This window comes from Sphaerodactylus townsendi, linkage group LG09 (assembly GCF_021028975.2).
Source record: "Sphaerodactylus townsendi isolate TG3544 linkage group LG09, MPM_Stown_v2.3, whole genome shotgun sequence".
NCBI lineage: Eukaryota > Metazoa > Chordata > Lepidosauria > Squamata > Sphaerodactylidae > Sphaerodactylus > Sphaerodactylus townsendi.
In genome coordinates this window covers 14,938,320-14,955,815 of record NC_059433.1, presented here as the reverse complement: position 1 = coordinate 14,955,815, position 17,496 = coordinate 14,938,320, and the positions used below count along the sequence as shown (strand labels likewise).

Sequence of the window (17,496 nt, the reverse complement as noted above, 5' to 3'; positions counted from 1 at the left end):
TGTTTGGAATATGCTGCCACAGGAGGTGGTGATGGCCACTCACCTGGATAGCTTTAAAAGGGGCTTGGACAGATTTATGGAGGAGAAGTCGATTTATGGCTCCCAATCTTGATCCTCTTTGATCTGAGATTGCAAATGCCTTAACAGTCCAGGTGATCGGGAGCAACAGCCGCAGAAGGCCATTGCTTTCACCTCCTGCATGTGAGCTCCCAAAGGCACCTGGTGGGCCACTGCGAGTAGCAGAGAGCTGGACTAGATGGACTCTGGTCTGATCCAGCAGGCTCGTTCTTATGTTCTTAAGGCCATTGCTTTCACCTCCTGCATGTGAGCTCCCAAAGGCACCTGGTGGGCCACTGCGAGTAGCAGAGAGCTGGACTAGATGGACTCTGGTCTGATCCAGCTGGCTTGTTCTTATGTTCTTATGACCCCACCAGCAGCATAAATGCCACTCCACATGGAAATTGGCAAGTGGCATCATCCACACCACTGATGGAGGCACTTATGCCACCACCAGGGATCCCCTTGTGTAGCCCAGGCGCAAATGCTGCTGCGGCCCCAGCACTCCCCCAGCACTGGAGCCCATGCTGGGGCATTGATGGGGGCGTTCCCAGGCGTAGTGCCAACTTGGGTCAGCTTCCTGAGATATTTCAGTCTCACCTCCTTCTGCTGGTGTAGATTTATACCAGCTAAAAGTGTGGCACAGCCCATTGGACTGCAAAGAAGAATTTCAAGATGGCCACTGATTTTCTCTCTTTTTTTGCCCAGCTACTGTCCATCTACCCCTCCTCCCTCTGGATACGGCTGTAATTTAGGTGGCCCCATCAGACAGCTGGCTGTGCAAAAACTGTGGTTTCATACAACATGTGTACACAGCCAAAATCTTCCATTAGAACAAAAGACAAGCACATTGACTGGAGTGTTTAGCAGCTTGCACACATTCCATAGGTGCTTAGAGCTCCGTTTTTAGTACATGTGCAACACCAGCAACATAACTTGTGCCCAGATTTCCTGGCATTTCAGTTTGTTCTCTGATGGTTGTGAGATGCACCATCCAGCACTGAGGTATCCAACAATCCCCTGTCCTTCCAAGAAGGGCAAAGGACCCACCCAGTTCTGACCAGATGGTCACAGCGATCAGTGAGATGGACAAAGCTCAATGCACGCAGAGGGTTCAAGATTCCAACCCCAGCCTTTCCAGTTTGAAGTTCTCTGGTTGTAGACCCTGGGAAAGATTTTTCCCCAGGATCCCGGAGAACAGCTGACCATACTGAGTTTGATATACAGCTAGTCTAACTCAGACAAGGTAGTTTCATATGCGCACCATCTGATTTCTTAACGGTGACTAGGAGTCCGGTATTATTTAGTTCAATCCAAATAATATTTCCAGAGCACATTCAAGGATAGTGTCCCGTTGCTGGAAACTGGCAAGTAGCCATTTCCATCAGTGCAATATCTTTTCTGGAAACTGTTCTGGCTTCCCTTCCTCTTGAACCGGCTGGGAGGCTTCGTTGCCAAAGTGTTCTTTGTTTGGACAGTCCTGATACTCTTCTTGAACTACCAGCCCAGCAGTTCCCTTGTTCTGTTCCCCAGAGCTGCCTCCTCCTTGGCTTTCAGTACAGAGACAGGAATCCGTCTCTGCGCATTTCTCCTTATAGTGGTGAACATTGCCTGCAAATGTTTCACAGCGGTTCAGGTTTTCCTCTTGCACTGGACTACCCAGGTTGTCCTCAGTCGCCCCGGGAGATGTTGAGCCCTCTTGGGAGTTCTGACTAACGTAGACGACGATGATGTCACCTTTAAAATTCATGACTTGTCCGCTTGAGATGAATGTAGAGTTACTATTTCCAGTCACATTTCCTAGAGGGTGAAACGGAGAAAGAGAGCAACAATATAAGCATTTATTTTATGTATTATTTATTTTATTTATTGGGCTTATAGACCGCCCTCCCCCGAGGGGCTCAGGGCGGTGAACAACCATGATATAATACAACTTTAAAACACCATAATATAAAATACAACTTTAAAATACAGCATAAAACTACACAGTATAAAACTAGCCAGTTAGCCTCACATCTTTCCCAACCAAATTAGTGGAAACTGTAGCCAATGACAGAATTATTAGGCACATAGAGCAGTGGTGGCGAACCTTTGGCACTCCAGATGTTATGGACTACAATTCCCATCAGCCCCTGCCAGCATGGCCAATTGGCCATGCTGGTAGGGGCTGATGGGAATTGTAGTCCATAACATCTGGAGTGCCAAAGGTTCGCCACCACAGACATAGAGGAAGAAAGCCTGCTGAGGGAAAATCAGCATGACTTCTGCAAACAGAAATCCTGCTTCACCAACTTTTTACAGTTCTTTGAGAAAGTGAACAAATATGCATACAATGGTGGCCTGGTACACAATTTATATGCTTTGACTTCCAAAAGCCTTTTCACAAGGTACCACATCAAAATGTCCTGAGTAAGCTCAGCAGTCATGGAATAAATGTATGAGTTGTCTTAGAGCAGGAATAATGGGCAATCACTCAATGGAAGAAAATGCCAAAAATCTGCTTGTAAAGAAAGCAGATAGCCCCCAGTCTACCAAAAATGCAAAGGAAATAAGCAACCAGCGTAAAATTAGAATGCATCATTCCATCCCAACATGTGTTCAGTCTTCACTAGGAGTACTGACAGTACAATCTTAAATGGGCTGCTCAACCGAAATGGGTTAACCTTCAATACACTTAGAAAGGCGTAACTCTGTTTAGGTTTGCGCTTACTTCCTGGAAAACCTCCATGACAGATCATAGTTCCTACAGATCAGTGGGAACTGCCTTGGCAACTAGCAGCAACTGGAAAGTCCTAGTCTGCATGGAGATATGCAAAAACTTGTCCAAATTTTCCCGGCACAGAACTATTAAAGTCCGATCTCATGGATATGTTTAGAAGATCCAGAGTGGCCTGTGGATGAAATATTCCTCCCTTTTCACTTGGATTCTGACCACGGACTGTGTTATCATGCACACCAATGCTCAAAGACTCAAAGATTTAGGGCAGACGTCGTTCTCATGTTGCTCGAGTTCTCCAGAGGAATCATACATGCATGACGGCATTCTTAAATGCTTGACACTAACCATGGCTGGCCAAACTGAATGCTAGCCACGGTTAATTCTACTTGCTGTCACAAACCATAGTAGCATTGTGTTCACCACAGTTAGAACCATGGCCAATGCTCACCATGTTTAGCCATGAAAAGGAAGGAACCATGAGGGAAAGAGAAGAAAGCAAGAGCTGCGAGGCACACCTTACCTCCAAATCACGATTAGGAGACTGGGCACAAGGCAGTGTTATAGCTGCATTAGCCAATAGTGATTCTGGACCAGGGGAAACTCTCATAGGTCAAATCCCCACTACCGTCTTAGCCAGGTTTCAGAACACAAACTAACCAGGTTTGAGGGACGACCTCCCCGGTCGAATCCCCACTACTGTCTTAGCCAGGTTTCAGAACACAAACAACCTCAAACCTGGTTAGTTTGTGTTCTGAAACCTGGCTAAGATGGTAGTGGGGATTCGACCGGGGAGGTCGTCCCTCAAACCTGGTTAGTTTGTGTTCTGAAACCTGGCTAAGACGGTAGTGGGGATTCGACCATAAAGGGTCTTACTTGTTCGTCTATTTTAGCACAGATTTGCAGAAGAAGTTGCCAAGAGGCAGGAGGAGACATCACCTCTGTGTCATGCTACTACAGTACATCAACACCTGCTTGTCTCCTGGAAGGACATGAGTAAAAGCCAGAAGCACATGCAACTAAGACAGGTACTTGGATCTGTAGAATTGAATGAGGTGCTCTTTTCTGCAAGTACTGAGACCCTTCAGCCTGTCTAAGTACTCCAGAGAAAGAGGACACTTAATCTGTAATATCAAGTGTTTAAATGTTAGTGATGCAAAACGATTCCAATGGGTAGCCATGTTGGTCTGAAGCAGCAGCAAAAAGTTTGTGTCCGGAGGCATCTTTGAGACCAACCAAGTTTTATTCTTGGTATAAGCTTTTGTGTGGACTCAGACTTTTTTCTAGTGATATAAATAAACAATATTTGGCCGGGCAACCAATAAACAGAAAACTCTATTAATGCAGATTGATAAAACAATCCATGCTCCAAGTAACTGAAATTGAGGCTGCCTGTTTCCATCTTTTTATTACGGTTGGGCCTGACCTACTGATTCCATCGCGGGCCCTGCCTACCCCCTCCCTTTCTTTTGGCATTAGATCGGGCGCCTGTTTTACACAACTTTTGTTTTATAAAAACTTTGGTTGTTTTAATTTATAGTTCTTTGTTGTTTGTAATTGCTGCATAGGTTTTAAAGGGTTTAATGTTTTTATGCTGTTGATTTACTGTTTGGTAGAACAGCCGTACTGTGAGCCGCCTCGAGCCCTTCGGGGATGAGGCGGCCTATAAGTTCAATAAATAAATAAAAATAAATAAACGTCCAGACTCAGTTCCTAGGGATCTCCAGCACTGGTTAAAGGACTTCTAGCTGCTTTGTTAGTGTTTGCTAAATTATGGGAACAAAAAGCAATTCCATCTGGAAAATCCATCTTAGGTAAGATCAAGGAGAATTATATACTTTTGAAATGATCAGTGCATCAGAAAAATTTACTAGTTTGGGTATACTTTAACAGAGGCGTACGGGGTGTGTGTGTGTGGAATGGCACCCAGGGCAACACCTGCCCTGGGTGTCCCCTGGCCCCACACTTACCTTAGGAGCAGCCTGGCAGCGTCCGGCCAAGGGGAGTCCTGCAGCAGCCCCACCAGGCTGCTTCTTCAGGGAGGCTCCCTAGGGGGAAAGGAACCGGCCCCCATGTCCCCATTAGGGGTACACCCCTGTACTGTGGTAATGAGTTTTGAATTGTGTGGAGCAAGCAATGAAATATTTTATTTTTTGTTTTTGAAGCCCCTTTAAACATGTAACTTGCTTACCGTTATCTTCTCTAATACTGACATACAACTATTTTCAACCATTAACTCAGAACATGGCTTGCAGCCCATTTCACGTCTTTGCAGGGAAGCTACGTTACTCTCCAGCTCAGAGGGTACAAAACTGTTAGATGCTGTCATACTTATTTCTATTAACTGCTGTGAAGATGCAGGAGAGTAATAACATCTCACCCTTCAGGCAGAAAGAAGTACTTAGCTTAATTTGGAAAGACACTTTGAACTTTCATGTCCCCCCTTCCACTATAGCTGAAAGAATGAAGGCAAAAAGAGTTTTGAGGCTCTCCGAAAAAGAACAGATCCCATCACAATCACGGGTCTCTCCAAACTCTCTCAGCCCCACCTACGTCACAAGATGCCTACTTTGGGGACAGGAAGGGATTTTGACCATAAGCCGCCTTGAGACTCCTTAAAGCAAAGAAAAGTGGGATAGAAAAACCAACTCTTCTTCTTCTTCTTCTTCTTCTTCTTCTTCTTCTTCTTCTTCTTCTTCTTCTTCTTCTTCTTCTTCTTCTTCTTCTTCTTCTTCTTCTTCTTCTTTTTCTTCTTCTTCTTCTTCTTCTTCTTCTTCTTCTTCTTCTTCTTCTTCTTCTTCTTCTTCTTCTTCTTCTTCTTCTTCTTCTTCTTCTTTTTCTTCTTCTTCTTCCTCTTCTTCTTCTTCTTCTTCTTCTAAACTATATTATTAACAAAAGGTATTGCAACATTGGGGTAACCATTAAGGGAAGTAAAATAATGTGGCCAACTACGGTACAGTTATTCTTTTTTATCAAGGGCTGATATGTAGTACTAAGAAAGAAGCCGTGACCAATGTTTTCATCAGGTCAGTTGCAAAACTCCATTTGCAGTTGGCGTTTGGAGGAATTTGCATTTTGTTCTTCCACCACTGCCACAATATTTGGCCGGGCAAACAGTTGACTACTTTGGAGCATGCCAGAAGATAGAGGTTTCTTTGCTGGGTGGGGAGAAACCACTGGCACCAGCATGAAACCACGCAGGGTCTAGCCCATTTCCAGAATCGGAGGGAAAACAAATGTTCCTGGCTCGTTCCTTTTGGTGCAGTCGTGTACGCTCGCATATGAACTGCCAGCTGAACGAACGGGGCAAACCTGATTGCAAAGCAACGCAAAGCTGTTTTGCTTGGGGTGGACAGCTTCCACAGAGACTCCGTTCCCATGTTTCCAACCCCGAAACAGCAGGGCTGTCACATTTTAAAATGTATTTAATTTTCTATTTCAAGTTGAACAGGAGGAGTTTGCATTCCAGCTTCAAAAACCTTCATTTTGGCTGGAATGTAACCCTTACATGCTGTGGATCTTCTTTGGCAATGTCTTGGTATTATTTTCTCTGCAGTCATAACTGCTAAAATCTTATCCTTCTTTGAAAAAACAGGGAAGGAAGGAAGGAAGGAAGGAAGGAAGGAAGGAAGGAAGGAAGGAAGGAAGGAAGGAAGGAAGGAAGGAAGGAAGGAAGGAAGGAAGGAAGGAAGGCAGGCAGGCAGGCAGGCAGGCAGGCCGGCAGGCAGGCAGGCAGGCAGGCAGGCAGGCAGGAAGGAAGGCAGGAAGGAAGGAAGGCAGGAAGGAAGGAAGGAAGGAAGGAAGGAAGGAAGGAAGGAAGGAAGGAAGGAAGGAAGGAAGGAAGGAAGGAAGGAAGGAAGGAAGGAAGGAAGGAAGGAAGGAAGGAAGGAAGGAAGGAAGGAAGGAAGATTCACATTCTGGGAAACCCAGAGTTTCACTTCACACAGTGCAGTCCTAAGCCCACTGGTTTCCACTGGAGTAACTCTGAATAGCCCTGTAATAGTCATAGGGACTTTTGCAGACTAACCCCATACATTCTAGTTGTCCAATTAAAGCCTGTCTTGAAGGGATGTAACCATTAAACAGACTCCAGAACACACAGGTGTTACTTCACTGAAAGGCCAACTGCTGAAACATATGTCCTTGCTGCAGAAAAATCTGGGTTTAAACGTGAAATAAATGGAGCTGGGTTTTGTGGGAACTCAACACTACCAGAATATTGTTTTTCAGTTGCATCAGAATTATCTGGTTGGCTGTGGGCTTCAATTAGAATCAGAGCTGAGATGAAAGATCTCAGCAGCAGCTTCGTGGCCTTTTTTGTCTTTGGGGGGAAGGGTCGTGAAAACTTTCCTCTGCTCATCCATTCTGCCCTTTATTGCCGGGTTTCCCCTCTACTTTTCAACAAACTCAGCAAAAGTGAGAGCAATCAGTCCTGGCCTCACCTTGTTTTGGCTTCAGAGGTCATCATGTGGCCAAGTGTCTGTAGCACACGTGGTTCTGACATGAAGCTAAAACAGAGAGGGAGAGAAAAGGTCCCTCTCTTTTGGCATCTTTTAGTTATAGAAGGAAACAAATGGAGCCCAACATCAGCAGTGCATAACCAAACATTCACAAACACCAGCAGTAACTCAGAGAGATTAACAAACAGAATGCAAAGAAGACAGTACTTAAATAGCACAAGTATACAGTGGCGTAATGTCCATTGGGCAATGTGGGCATCTGCCCAGGGCTCAAGAATTTTGCAGGGCATGCTCCTGTGTTTTTATTTTTTTTGGTGTTTTTCACATTTCAGCCTGCAGGGGGTGCATTTTTAGATATATTGGCCCTAAAATTTCAGGGTATCATCAGAGGACTGTCCTTATGATACCCCCAAAGTTTGGTGAAGTTTGGTTCAGGGGGTTTAAAGTTATGGACCCCCAAAGGGATAACTCCTATCCCCCATTGTTTCCAATGGGAGCTAAGGAGATGGGGGCTGCACCTTTGAGGGTCCATAACTTTGGCCCCCCTGAACCAAACTTCACCAAACTTGGTGGGCGTCATCAGGACAGTCTCCTGATGATACTCCTGAAAATTTCCGATGCCAGATACCTCCTAAAATATGTGCCACCTGCACGAAATCTCCCGCCTCACTTCCCTTGCGCCCATGGGGGGGCATCAAACTCAGGTTTTGCCCAGGGCTCCAGTTTGCCTCGTTATGCCCCTGCAAGTATAGTTTAACAGTCTAGTTTTTGGAGACTCACCAGATGCTGCTGGAAGATCTGAAGAGCTGTGGTTTGATCCGGCACTGTTTCCTGATTCATTCTGGAACTTCGCCTCAGTTGCTTCGCACGGTTCACTTCTGACACCTGGAAAATTCTGATTCCCAGGGGAAGAGTCCAAGGCACAGGGGCCCTGTGGTGAGGGTCCACTCTCTTTTGAAGAATCTGCAGCACTGCCCAGTTTTCTGGGAGACTCTCTAGAAGATGCTCCACAGGCAGGGCAGCTGTTGGCATGGGAGCCCCCCATGTCTTGGCTTTCAATAGTCCCTGTGGTGTTGCATCCGCATTGATGACAAGAATTCTGTGGGTATTTGTCAGAGGAAGCCTGAGGAGGGTCTGTTCCGCACGGAAGACTGGAGCTGCAGCAGTTTGATAAGTCCACCAAGCTCTCCGTTCCGGCAAAACACTGACTTAGGCTATCATTTTCCCCTACCTCCAGTGGCTCCGATAACAGCAAGGCAGGGGTGCTGTCAGACTGACTCAGCAAACGCAGGTAACCACAGCCTCGGGGGGTCCGGTCCAAGTACTCATCTTCCATGGGAATCTGACAAAGGGGGTCGTTTTCAGTCTCGCTCCCCAGAGACAGCCCTGGGAAGTCCTCTCCCGATTCATAGTGGATTGTATCAGCGCCAGCTTTTTCACTCACAAGGTGGCCCGTGGTGAAACACAGGTCGTCAGAAAATGAATATTCATCAAGATCCAGCAGGTAAGTTCCTTTCAAAAGCTGAAGACCAGAAAGACTCACTGAATTTGTGTTTACAAACGTTTCCGTGGGGGGGTCCTAAGTGGAATCCAAAGAAAAACCTTGTAAGTATAAGAGTATTTACTGTACTTGGATATGACTTGAAGGCTGCCTTATTACAGGACTTGGAGTGTAAACTGCAGTGGCGTTTCTGCCTAGGGACAGGGGGTACCCTATGTCCCCGGGCGCCCCCCATTTGGTCACGTGGGGGGGCGCCACCATTTCAGGGTCGTTTGTGTGATTTTTAATTTTTTAGTGTTTTTTACATTTTGGCCTGCAGGGGGCGCATTTTTAAGGCTAGCAACACCAAATTTTCAGGAGTTGCCATCCAGAGACGTGTGTTCCTGATTGATACCACCCAGGTTTGGTGATGTTATTTGGTTGTCAGGGGAAGCAAGTTATGGACCCCCAAAGGGGGTGCCCCCATCCCCATTGTTTTCAATGGGAGCTAACAGGAGATTGGGGATACCCATTTGAGGGACCATAACTTTGCTCCCCCTGAACCAAACTTCACCAAACTTGGGTGGCATCATAAGAATAGTTACCAGATGATACCCTACAAGAGAATTTGGTACATCACTAGCTTTAAAATACACCCCTTCCAGGCACCCCAAAGAAATTTGCCCAAGATTCTTTGAACTTTGCAGTGAGCTTTGTAATTGTAGCCAATAGGGGAATTTCTGAGTGTGTGGGCAGGCTGCACATTTTTTTTGAAGAACAGAGGCACCAGACTTTCAAGGTGGCTCCAGGAGGCCACCTCCTGGTGAACCAGCATCCAGGCATGAGAGACCTTTTGCATCTGAGGGTTCAATTTTATGGACCCCAAAAAAGAAGGGCTTATTTTGTTTCCATGCTGGCCAGAATGGCTCTGTGGGGTAGGGGTTTCAATGGGAGGCACTGTGGTAGGGGTCTTGCTTGCTTTCTGGGTGAGGCTGCAGTTTCCTGCAGGGCTGCTTGGTGTGAGTCTCCTGAAAGGAACCAGCCAGAATTGCTGCTAAAATGCTGTGGGCATCCAGAAGTTGGAGAGGTGAACCTGATGCCCCACCCGAAAAGAAGCATTAAACGGCCATCAGGAAAAAGGAGCAAAACTTTTAGTGCCCCACCCAAGAACAAGACCACTACCACATTGCATATGTTGAAACTTCTCTACCACAGTGACTAGACATAATGAAAAGCCCCATTAGAAGTCTATGGTGGGAAAAATAATGTTTCCCCACCATAGAACTATGCTGAAGAGAAACCTGGCAGATTCTGGGGAATTTCTGAGGTGTGTGTAAGCACTGACCACACATTTTTAAAAGATAGAGCGCCAGACTTTCAAGGTGGCTCCAAGAGGCCCCTTGGGTAATAGCATCCAAGCTTGGTGAGCTTTGCTTCTAGGAGGTGGGGGGGGGAGGGGAGTTGAGGAGGAGTTCTGAAGAGAACTCCAGCCCACGTATGCTTCATGGGCAGGAACATGGGAAACAAAAATAAAGCCTTTGAGAGGGGTCCATAAAATTGAACCCCCTCAAGAAGCAAAGGTCTCATGATGCCTGGATGCTTTTACCAGGAGGGGCTTCCTAGACCACAACCTTGAAAGTCTGAATGCCTACTATCTTCAGAAAATGCAGCCTGCCTCAAGAAATTCCCCATTGGCTACACAATGGAGCCAAAGTCACTACAAAGAATCTTGGGCAAATTTCTTGGGGTGCTTGGAAGAGTGTATTTTTTAAAAGCTAGTGACACCAAAATTTCAGAGACATGTCATCTGGTAACTATTCTTATGATACCCACCTACAGAGTTTGGTGAAGTTAAGAGTTCAGGGGAGCAAGGTTATGAGTCCTCCTCAAATGGGTAGCCCCCATCTACTGTTAGCTCCCATTGAAAACAATGGGGTTGGGAGGCATTCCATTTGGGCGATCCATAACTTTGCTTCCCTAGAACCAAACATCATGGAAACTTGGGTGAGGTACCTCATCAGGGAGCAGTCTCTGGATGATACCCAATCATGGTGCTGTTGGCCTTTAAAATGCCCTCCCTGCAGTCAGAAGAACACCAAAATACCCCCCCAAAGCCCAAATACCTTGCATTCACATTTTGGGCTTGGGACATAATTGGACACTTTTTGTCCAAATTTGCTAAATTTGCCCAGATTCTGAGCTGAATCTGGTATTTCAGTGAACTCATCTAAATCTCCAACCCTCAAAAGTGATGTTTCAGGGTTGGGGAGAATCACCCAAACAGCATCACTTTTCCAATTTTGTTTTTTTAACCGGAGACCCCAAGATTCTCTCCCTTTAAGGTGGATTTAAAAGAAGGATCCTCTGAAGGCTCCCTAGATTTGAAAACACCATTTGAAAGTGATGCTGTTTGGGGAGTGGAATTCTCACTGGAGAATTTTATTGTGAGAGATGATGCTGACATTTGTTTGCAGTAAATGTTTTTTTTGCTGGGGGTGGTTTGTGTGAGGAGGTTTATGCTTAATACCCACTTGCACTGGCTTGGAGTTGTTCTCTCCCAGGCCTAACAACCTTCCCTCACTTAGGAGTTGTTGTGATGAGGCAATTAGGAAAAGAATTGGCGGGGAGAGAGCCATGAATCTTTTGCTGGGAGTGGGAGGTGTTTGTGAACTGGTGCAAAAATAATTGTTTTGTTGTTCATGGTGGGGGAGGGTGGCCGCCCATTCACCGGTATCAAACTCAGGGATTTTGTCCCGAACTCCAGTTTACTAAGGTTAAGCCTGGTAAACTGTGGTTCTAGAAAGCCCAGTAAAACAAAATCTAGCAGCTATGAATACACTAGGGTTGGATCCAGCAATTATGTGTCACTGGCAAATTGTGTTTCCACCCTATTCCCTGGTAGAAGGAGCCTCTGAATACAAAACTTTCAGCAGAAAATCTTGCATCATTTATTTTATTCATGTAAAACATTTATCAGCCACCTTACACTCTTACAGAACTCAAGGCAGCTAACAATTTGGGGGGAAAGCCTCCTTCTGTCCGAAAAGAACAGCCAAACTAGTGGAATAGAGCCATGAGATCCAACACGACGGCAAGCGTTTCTCTACCAGCCTCACAGCTGCTGCTGCAATACAGAAACAACGATACTGGCCTACTTCACAGGGCTGTTGCAGGGAATACTAGACTTAATGCACGTGACATGCTCTGAATAATGACAAGCTGCACCAATCCTACTGTGGATATGTTGTGGTAAATGTCAGATATCTGGGAAACGATGACTCTTAGCAATAACTCTGCAGCTTTTAACAATGTAACCCTATGCAGAGCTATTCCAGTCTAAATCTGTGGGCATAAACCGGAGTAATTCTGAATAGGATTGTGTCAAATGCCATATCCTGGGGGGTGGATGCACCTCCAGCCTTCCTTGTTTTGCAGCCACAAGAAGCTGCAGGGTTTACAACACTAAACTCTCCCGTCATACCCTCCCTCTCCTCCCCGGCCTTGGCTCACAAACTAGATCGGTGTTATTGCCAGAGGTGGCATCAAACCCTCTCTGTAGACCTTGGCGCAAACCCAGCACACATCTAGGCTGGCCTGGTGCGCTGAACCGGTGTGGCAGTAAACCTAAGACTGGTTTGAAACAGTGCCGGGTAACCTGGTAGTGCTGTTAAACCCGCAGTTTTCATGTGAAGAACTAAATCGTGATCAGCACCAGGGAATGGCGGGTTGTAGCAGTAGACTATGGTAAAACCCTCCTAAAGGTCCTGATTCGCCCACGTTGGAAGAGTTGCCGCCCGATTTTGCTTCAAAGTAAAACCACTGGCTACCACCGGGCACTCCCAGTATTCGCCCTCTTAGCCAACGGTTTTCTAAACTAAGAACTTACTCAGTAATAAGGTTAAATTGCCGTTGTTGGCGCTGCGATAAATAAGTGGGTTTTGGAGTTTGCAGAATTTGGGCACTTCGGTCTGAAAAGGTTCACCATCCCCTTTAACCCCAGAATGGTGCTTTGGACCTCAATCCTCCCCAAAATACCTTGGGGTTGAACCCTAATAAAGGCCTGCCTGGAGGCCGAGGGCCATCCTGAGCTGATGCCACCCCACTTAGGGTGGAGCTGGGCTCAAACTGGTTTCGAGCCAATGGCTCGCCTGCCGCTCATCCACCTAGCCCAATCTGAGGCTTCAAAGCAAACTCCTGCTGGCCGGTGCTGCTCCCAGGAAGTCACTTTCTCCGGCCTCTGCCTGTCTCCAGGCCCCTCCAGTGGCTCCTGCCCTTGGCCTGCTGCAGCTCCTGTGGCCAGTGACGGCTGTGTTGCCTCTACCTGCTTCCCCCCTCTGCTCCTTGGCAGGGGGGAGTCGCCGCCTGGGCTCCTGCCTGCCCTCAGAGTGATATCGCTGTACCGTGGCCCTTCAATACTGCTCTGCTGTACCCCATGGGTGTGGGAAGGGCTTTCCCTGCCCTGGTGAATTTGCAGTTGCCAGGCCTGGCCCTGGCACTTATGATAGAGGGATGAGCTTCTCTCACCCGGACATCGCTGCAGCCTTTCAGCTTGTCCATAGAGCTACGGAGTAAAGTGCAAAGAGGCGTTGCTAGCCCCGAACCAGATTAGCCGACTTCCAGATCCCAGAAAAGACACTAGAACACACTGCCATTTTCTAGCATGTCCGTCCTGTTTTCCTAACTTTCTGCTTTCTCTTTTCCTACTCTCCTTCTGTCAAAATTGACTCCCGGTCTGCACTGAAGAGACACACCTGTGGTTGGGCAGCATCACTTCAGAGGTCAATGAATGAGACAGTCCATTCAAAAACTCCTTCTACACTGAAACACTGCAAGTCATGAAAAATTGCTCTTATTGTTCCATTGGCGTAGCCAGGTTTCCCAAGCTACAGAAGCGGAAATTAGTGACTTCATACCGTAATAACCAAATGCTTTAGAAGCACGTTTGGAAATATTTTCCATCCTTGTTGTTTCAGGAATAAAAAGTGCTGAATTTTCTCTTTAAAAACTATGGACAATACAGCCGGAATGGATTAGTGTGGCAACAAAAACACGGGATTCTGGACAACTTATCTGACTCAGCAAAGCTGACAACCAATTTTCAGTAAAAACCCTGATGACCGATCTATGTGAAATCCCGTCGATCTGAACAAGATGTGGCGCAGAATGACACTGGCCCTGCTAGGAGATCCTTTGTGGATCCCTGTTCCTTGCAATCTTGCCGTTTGCTCCTGCCCTTCCTCGTGCGGTTTTGGCAGCCACTGAATAGCGGCAGGCAACTCTGTGATCTTATTTCACCACTAGTTGCACTCGAGATGCCAAAGAAAGCAGAGAGCACAGAAAGCACCAAAGAGGGTGGGAAATAAGTCTCAGCTTTTTACCTTTGTCCCTTTTATTTGCGCGCAGATCCCATTCACCCAGTACTGCAGATCTGCTGGAAGGAGAGACAAAGATCAGGACAAATTAGATCTTAAGCAAACTGCACCTATGCCAGTGATGGCGAACCTTTTCGAGACCAAGTGCCCAAATTGCAACCCAAAACCCACTTATTTATCACAAAGTGCCAACATGGCAATTTAACCTGGTTTTAGTTTAGAAAAATGGTTGGCTCCGAGGCATGAATTACTTGGGAGTAAAACTCCGATTGAGGTAGATGGGTGGCTTTGCTTTGAAACGAAAACGTGCAACTCTTCCAACAGGGTGAATCCGCGACCCCAGGAGGGTTTTACTCAGAAGCAAGCCCCATTGCGAGCAACCACGCTTCCTCCCAGGTAAGGGGTCGAGCTTTACTTCGTCGCATGAAAGTCAGTGGGGTGTAACAGCGCTTAACAGGGGTACCTACACTGCTTCCCTAAAACTAGGTCTTAGGTTTTAATGCTTGTAACCGAGGCCAGCAGCCCAGGCCGAAGCCCACAAGATGTTGGGGGGGAGAACTTGCTCTGTATTATTGCTTACAGTGAGAGCTCAGGGAGTGCCACCTCTGGCACCCATGCCATAGGTTCGCCATCACTGACCTATGCCGTTGGTCCCACTTGTGTGTGTGTGGGGGGGGGGGCTGCACATGTAGCCTTCCCATGCAGCTCCCCAACGACACATTTGTAGCTACTCATGTCAACACATGAAGTTAAAGGATAGTAGACATGGTTACATCTTATGAACCATGAATGATATGAACTTCTCCTTTTTCCCTACAGCTTCTGCCCCCCCTAAAAAGCTGGCCTGGAAAGGCAGGGAGCCTTTCGGACCAAGAGGATTGTGCTGGTGGCTTCAGAGAGAATAGAGATCAGTTGAAGCCACACACCCCTGGCACAAACCCCTGGCTTGACAGAGGAAAAGCTCATGGAAGAGCAGAGGGAGCGGAACATGTCAGTTTCTCCTTCGTGTGCAATCATTCTGCATCCTACTCAGCCTCTAAAGATCCCCCAACTCTCCAAAACACTGGGGGGGGGGGTGTCACAGGAGCCGGCAAGGAGAAAGGGGAGAGATGCTCTATTCCAGTGATGGAGAACCTACGGCACGGGTGCCAGAGGTGGCACTCAGAGCCCTCTCTGTGAGCCTGCATACACAGAGTTTGTCATGTGGGGGGCGGAAAATCACCCCCCCCACTCACATACATCTAGGCTGGCCTGGGCCTCTGTGCGTGCACTGCGGTGAGCAGGGAGGACTCGGCTGGAGAAGCACAGAGTGGTGCACGCGGGACTTGCTGGAGGCTACAGCAAGCTGGCCCCTGCTTGAGCAGGTGGGGTGGAGGAAGAGGGAGCCAACCGGTTTTTTTCTAAACTAAAACCTCAGTATTCAGGTTAAATTGCCGGGTTGGCACTTTCTTTCTTTCTTTCTTTCTTTCTTTCTTTCTTTCTTTCTTTCTTTCTTTCTTTCTTTCTTTCTTTCTTTCTTTCTTTCTTTCTTTCTTTCTTTCTTTCTTTCTTTTCTTTTTTTCTGTCTTTTTTCCTTCTTTTATTTCTTTCTTTCTTTCTTCTTCTTTCTTGGCCTCAATGCAATTTTATATACCGCCCCTCCCCCGAAGGGCTTTGGGCGGTGAACAACATAATAATAACAACAGTAACATTAAAATCCCAATTAAAACAGCGAATTGAATAAAATTACAGTGGCATCTGACAGAAACTTCATAAAACGTAATAAACCCACCCTGGAAAACAGACCCAAAAAGCTGAGGGCCCCATAAAAATTAAGGGCCCAGAGCGTAAAAAAGGGGGGAAGGAGGGGGAGGGCGCACATCAGCTGCGATAAATAAGTGGGGTTTGGGTTGCAATTTGGGCACTCGGTCTCAAAAAGGTTCGCCATCACTGCTCTATTTAGTATTTGTAAGATCCAAACTGAATTCATTCCTAAATCCAGTTTGGAGGAAACTATTTTAAAATCTACTTTTCTCAAAAGCCCAGATTTTGTGCAAAAGGGGGACTCCTCATTAAAAATTTTCCTGCAATTTTTCAAAAACTGGGAGATGTGTCTGTCTTCATCTTCCCTGCCTAAAATAGAATATTCCACACTAACCGGGTCTTTGTTCCATGTCATGCGCCATCAGGCTATGACTGACCTATTAATGATGGTGCTGTGAGCTCACGATTGGCTGGCTATTCTGTTTCAAGACCTATCACATGAACTTCCAAAGGAACAGTTATATTTAGCATAGGGAAGAATTGAAAGGGACAAAAAACTCAATGACTGCATAGAAATAGCGTTTCAGTGAATGATGGAGGATGGAGTGAGTGCAGAAGAGAGCAATGAGGAAGATCAGGGGCCTGGAGACCGCGGCCTGCAAAAAAGTCTGAGACTTGAGAATGTTTAGCCTGGAGGGGAGACATGATTGCTCTCTTGAAGTATTCAAAAGGCCGTCACTTAGGCCCCTTCCGCACATGCAGAATAATGCACTTTAAACCAGTGGTTTAGTAACAGGTTCCCATGGTGGTGGGATTCAAACTGTGATGTAGCACCAATGGGGCTGGGCGGGGCACGATAAGGGCGTGGCCAGGCATTCCAGGGGCGGGGCATTCCTGGGTGGGGCTGTGGCAAGGACACAGCCGCTGCGCTGGTCCTTGGGCGGGAAACGAATGCACGCTGGCGCAGGCTGCCACGCATGCCGGTGCACCTCCTGCTAGACTGCTTCAAGTTCTGCACGCTACTGCTGAGAGGAGGGGCATAACTAAGGCAAAAACACCAATTAGTAACCCCCTCTCGGCACACACAAATAATTAGTAACCTCCTCTCGGGAACCTGTGAGAACCTGCTGGATCCCACCTCTGCTTTAAACCAACTTTGCAAGTGGATTTTGCTATTCCGCACAGTCAAATCCAGCTGCACAGTTCATTGAAAAGGGATTGAAAGTGCATTATTCTGCATGTGCGGAAGGGGCCTTAGAGAGCCAATGTAGTGTAGAGGTTAAGAGCAGGTGGATTCTAATCCGGAACTAATCTGTCCCCTTTGACACACGTGTCATAGGTTCGCCATCACTGTGGTCGCCTCTGTTTTTAAAAACAACAATTCGTAGTAGCAAAAGAGTTAGTGTGGTGTAATGGTTAAGAGCGGTGGACTCTAATCTGGAGAACCACATTTGATTCCCCACTCCTCCACATGAGCGGCGGACTCTTATATGGCAAACTAAATTTGTTTCTGCTCTCCTCCACATGAAGCCTGCCAGGCGATCTTGGGCTAGACACAGATCTTTCAAGAACTCTCTCAGCTCTGCCTATCTCACAAGGTATCTGTTGCGGGAAAAGGAAGGGAAAAGGAGTTTGTAAGCCACCTTCAGACTCCTTACAGGAGAAAGG

General features: G+C 46.8%; 1 protein-coding gene across 1 annotated transcript in view; it reads right to left on the bottom strand.

Moving 5' to 3' along the window:
- Positions 1–327: 327 nt before the first annotated feature.
- The window catches only part of TNFRSF11A (TNF receptor superfamily member 11a), a 67,657-nt gene continuing 50,488 nt past the window's right edge, over positions 328–17,496 (bottom strand). The window contains 3 exon segments of the mRNA XM_048507309.1: positions 328–1,857; positions 8,014–8,812; positions 14,092–14,144. Coding sequence (XP_048363266.1) covers positions 1,442–1,857; positions 8,014–8,812; positions 14,092–14,144 — 1,268 coding nt within the window. The 3' untranslated portion in view covers positions 328–1,441.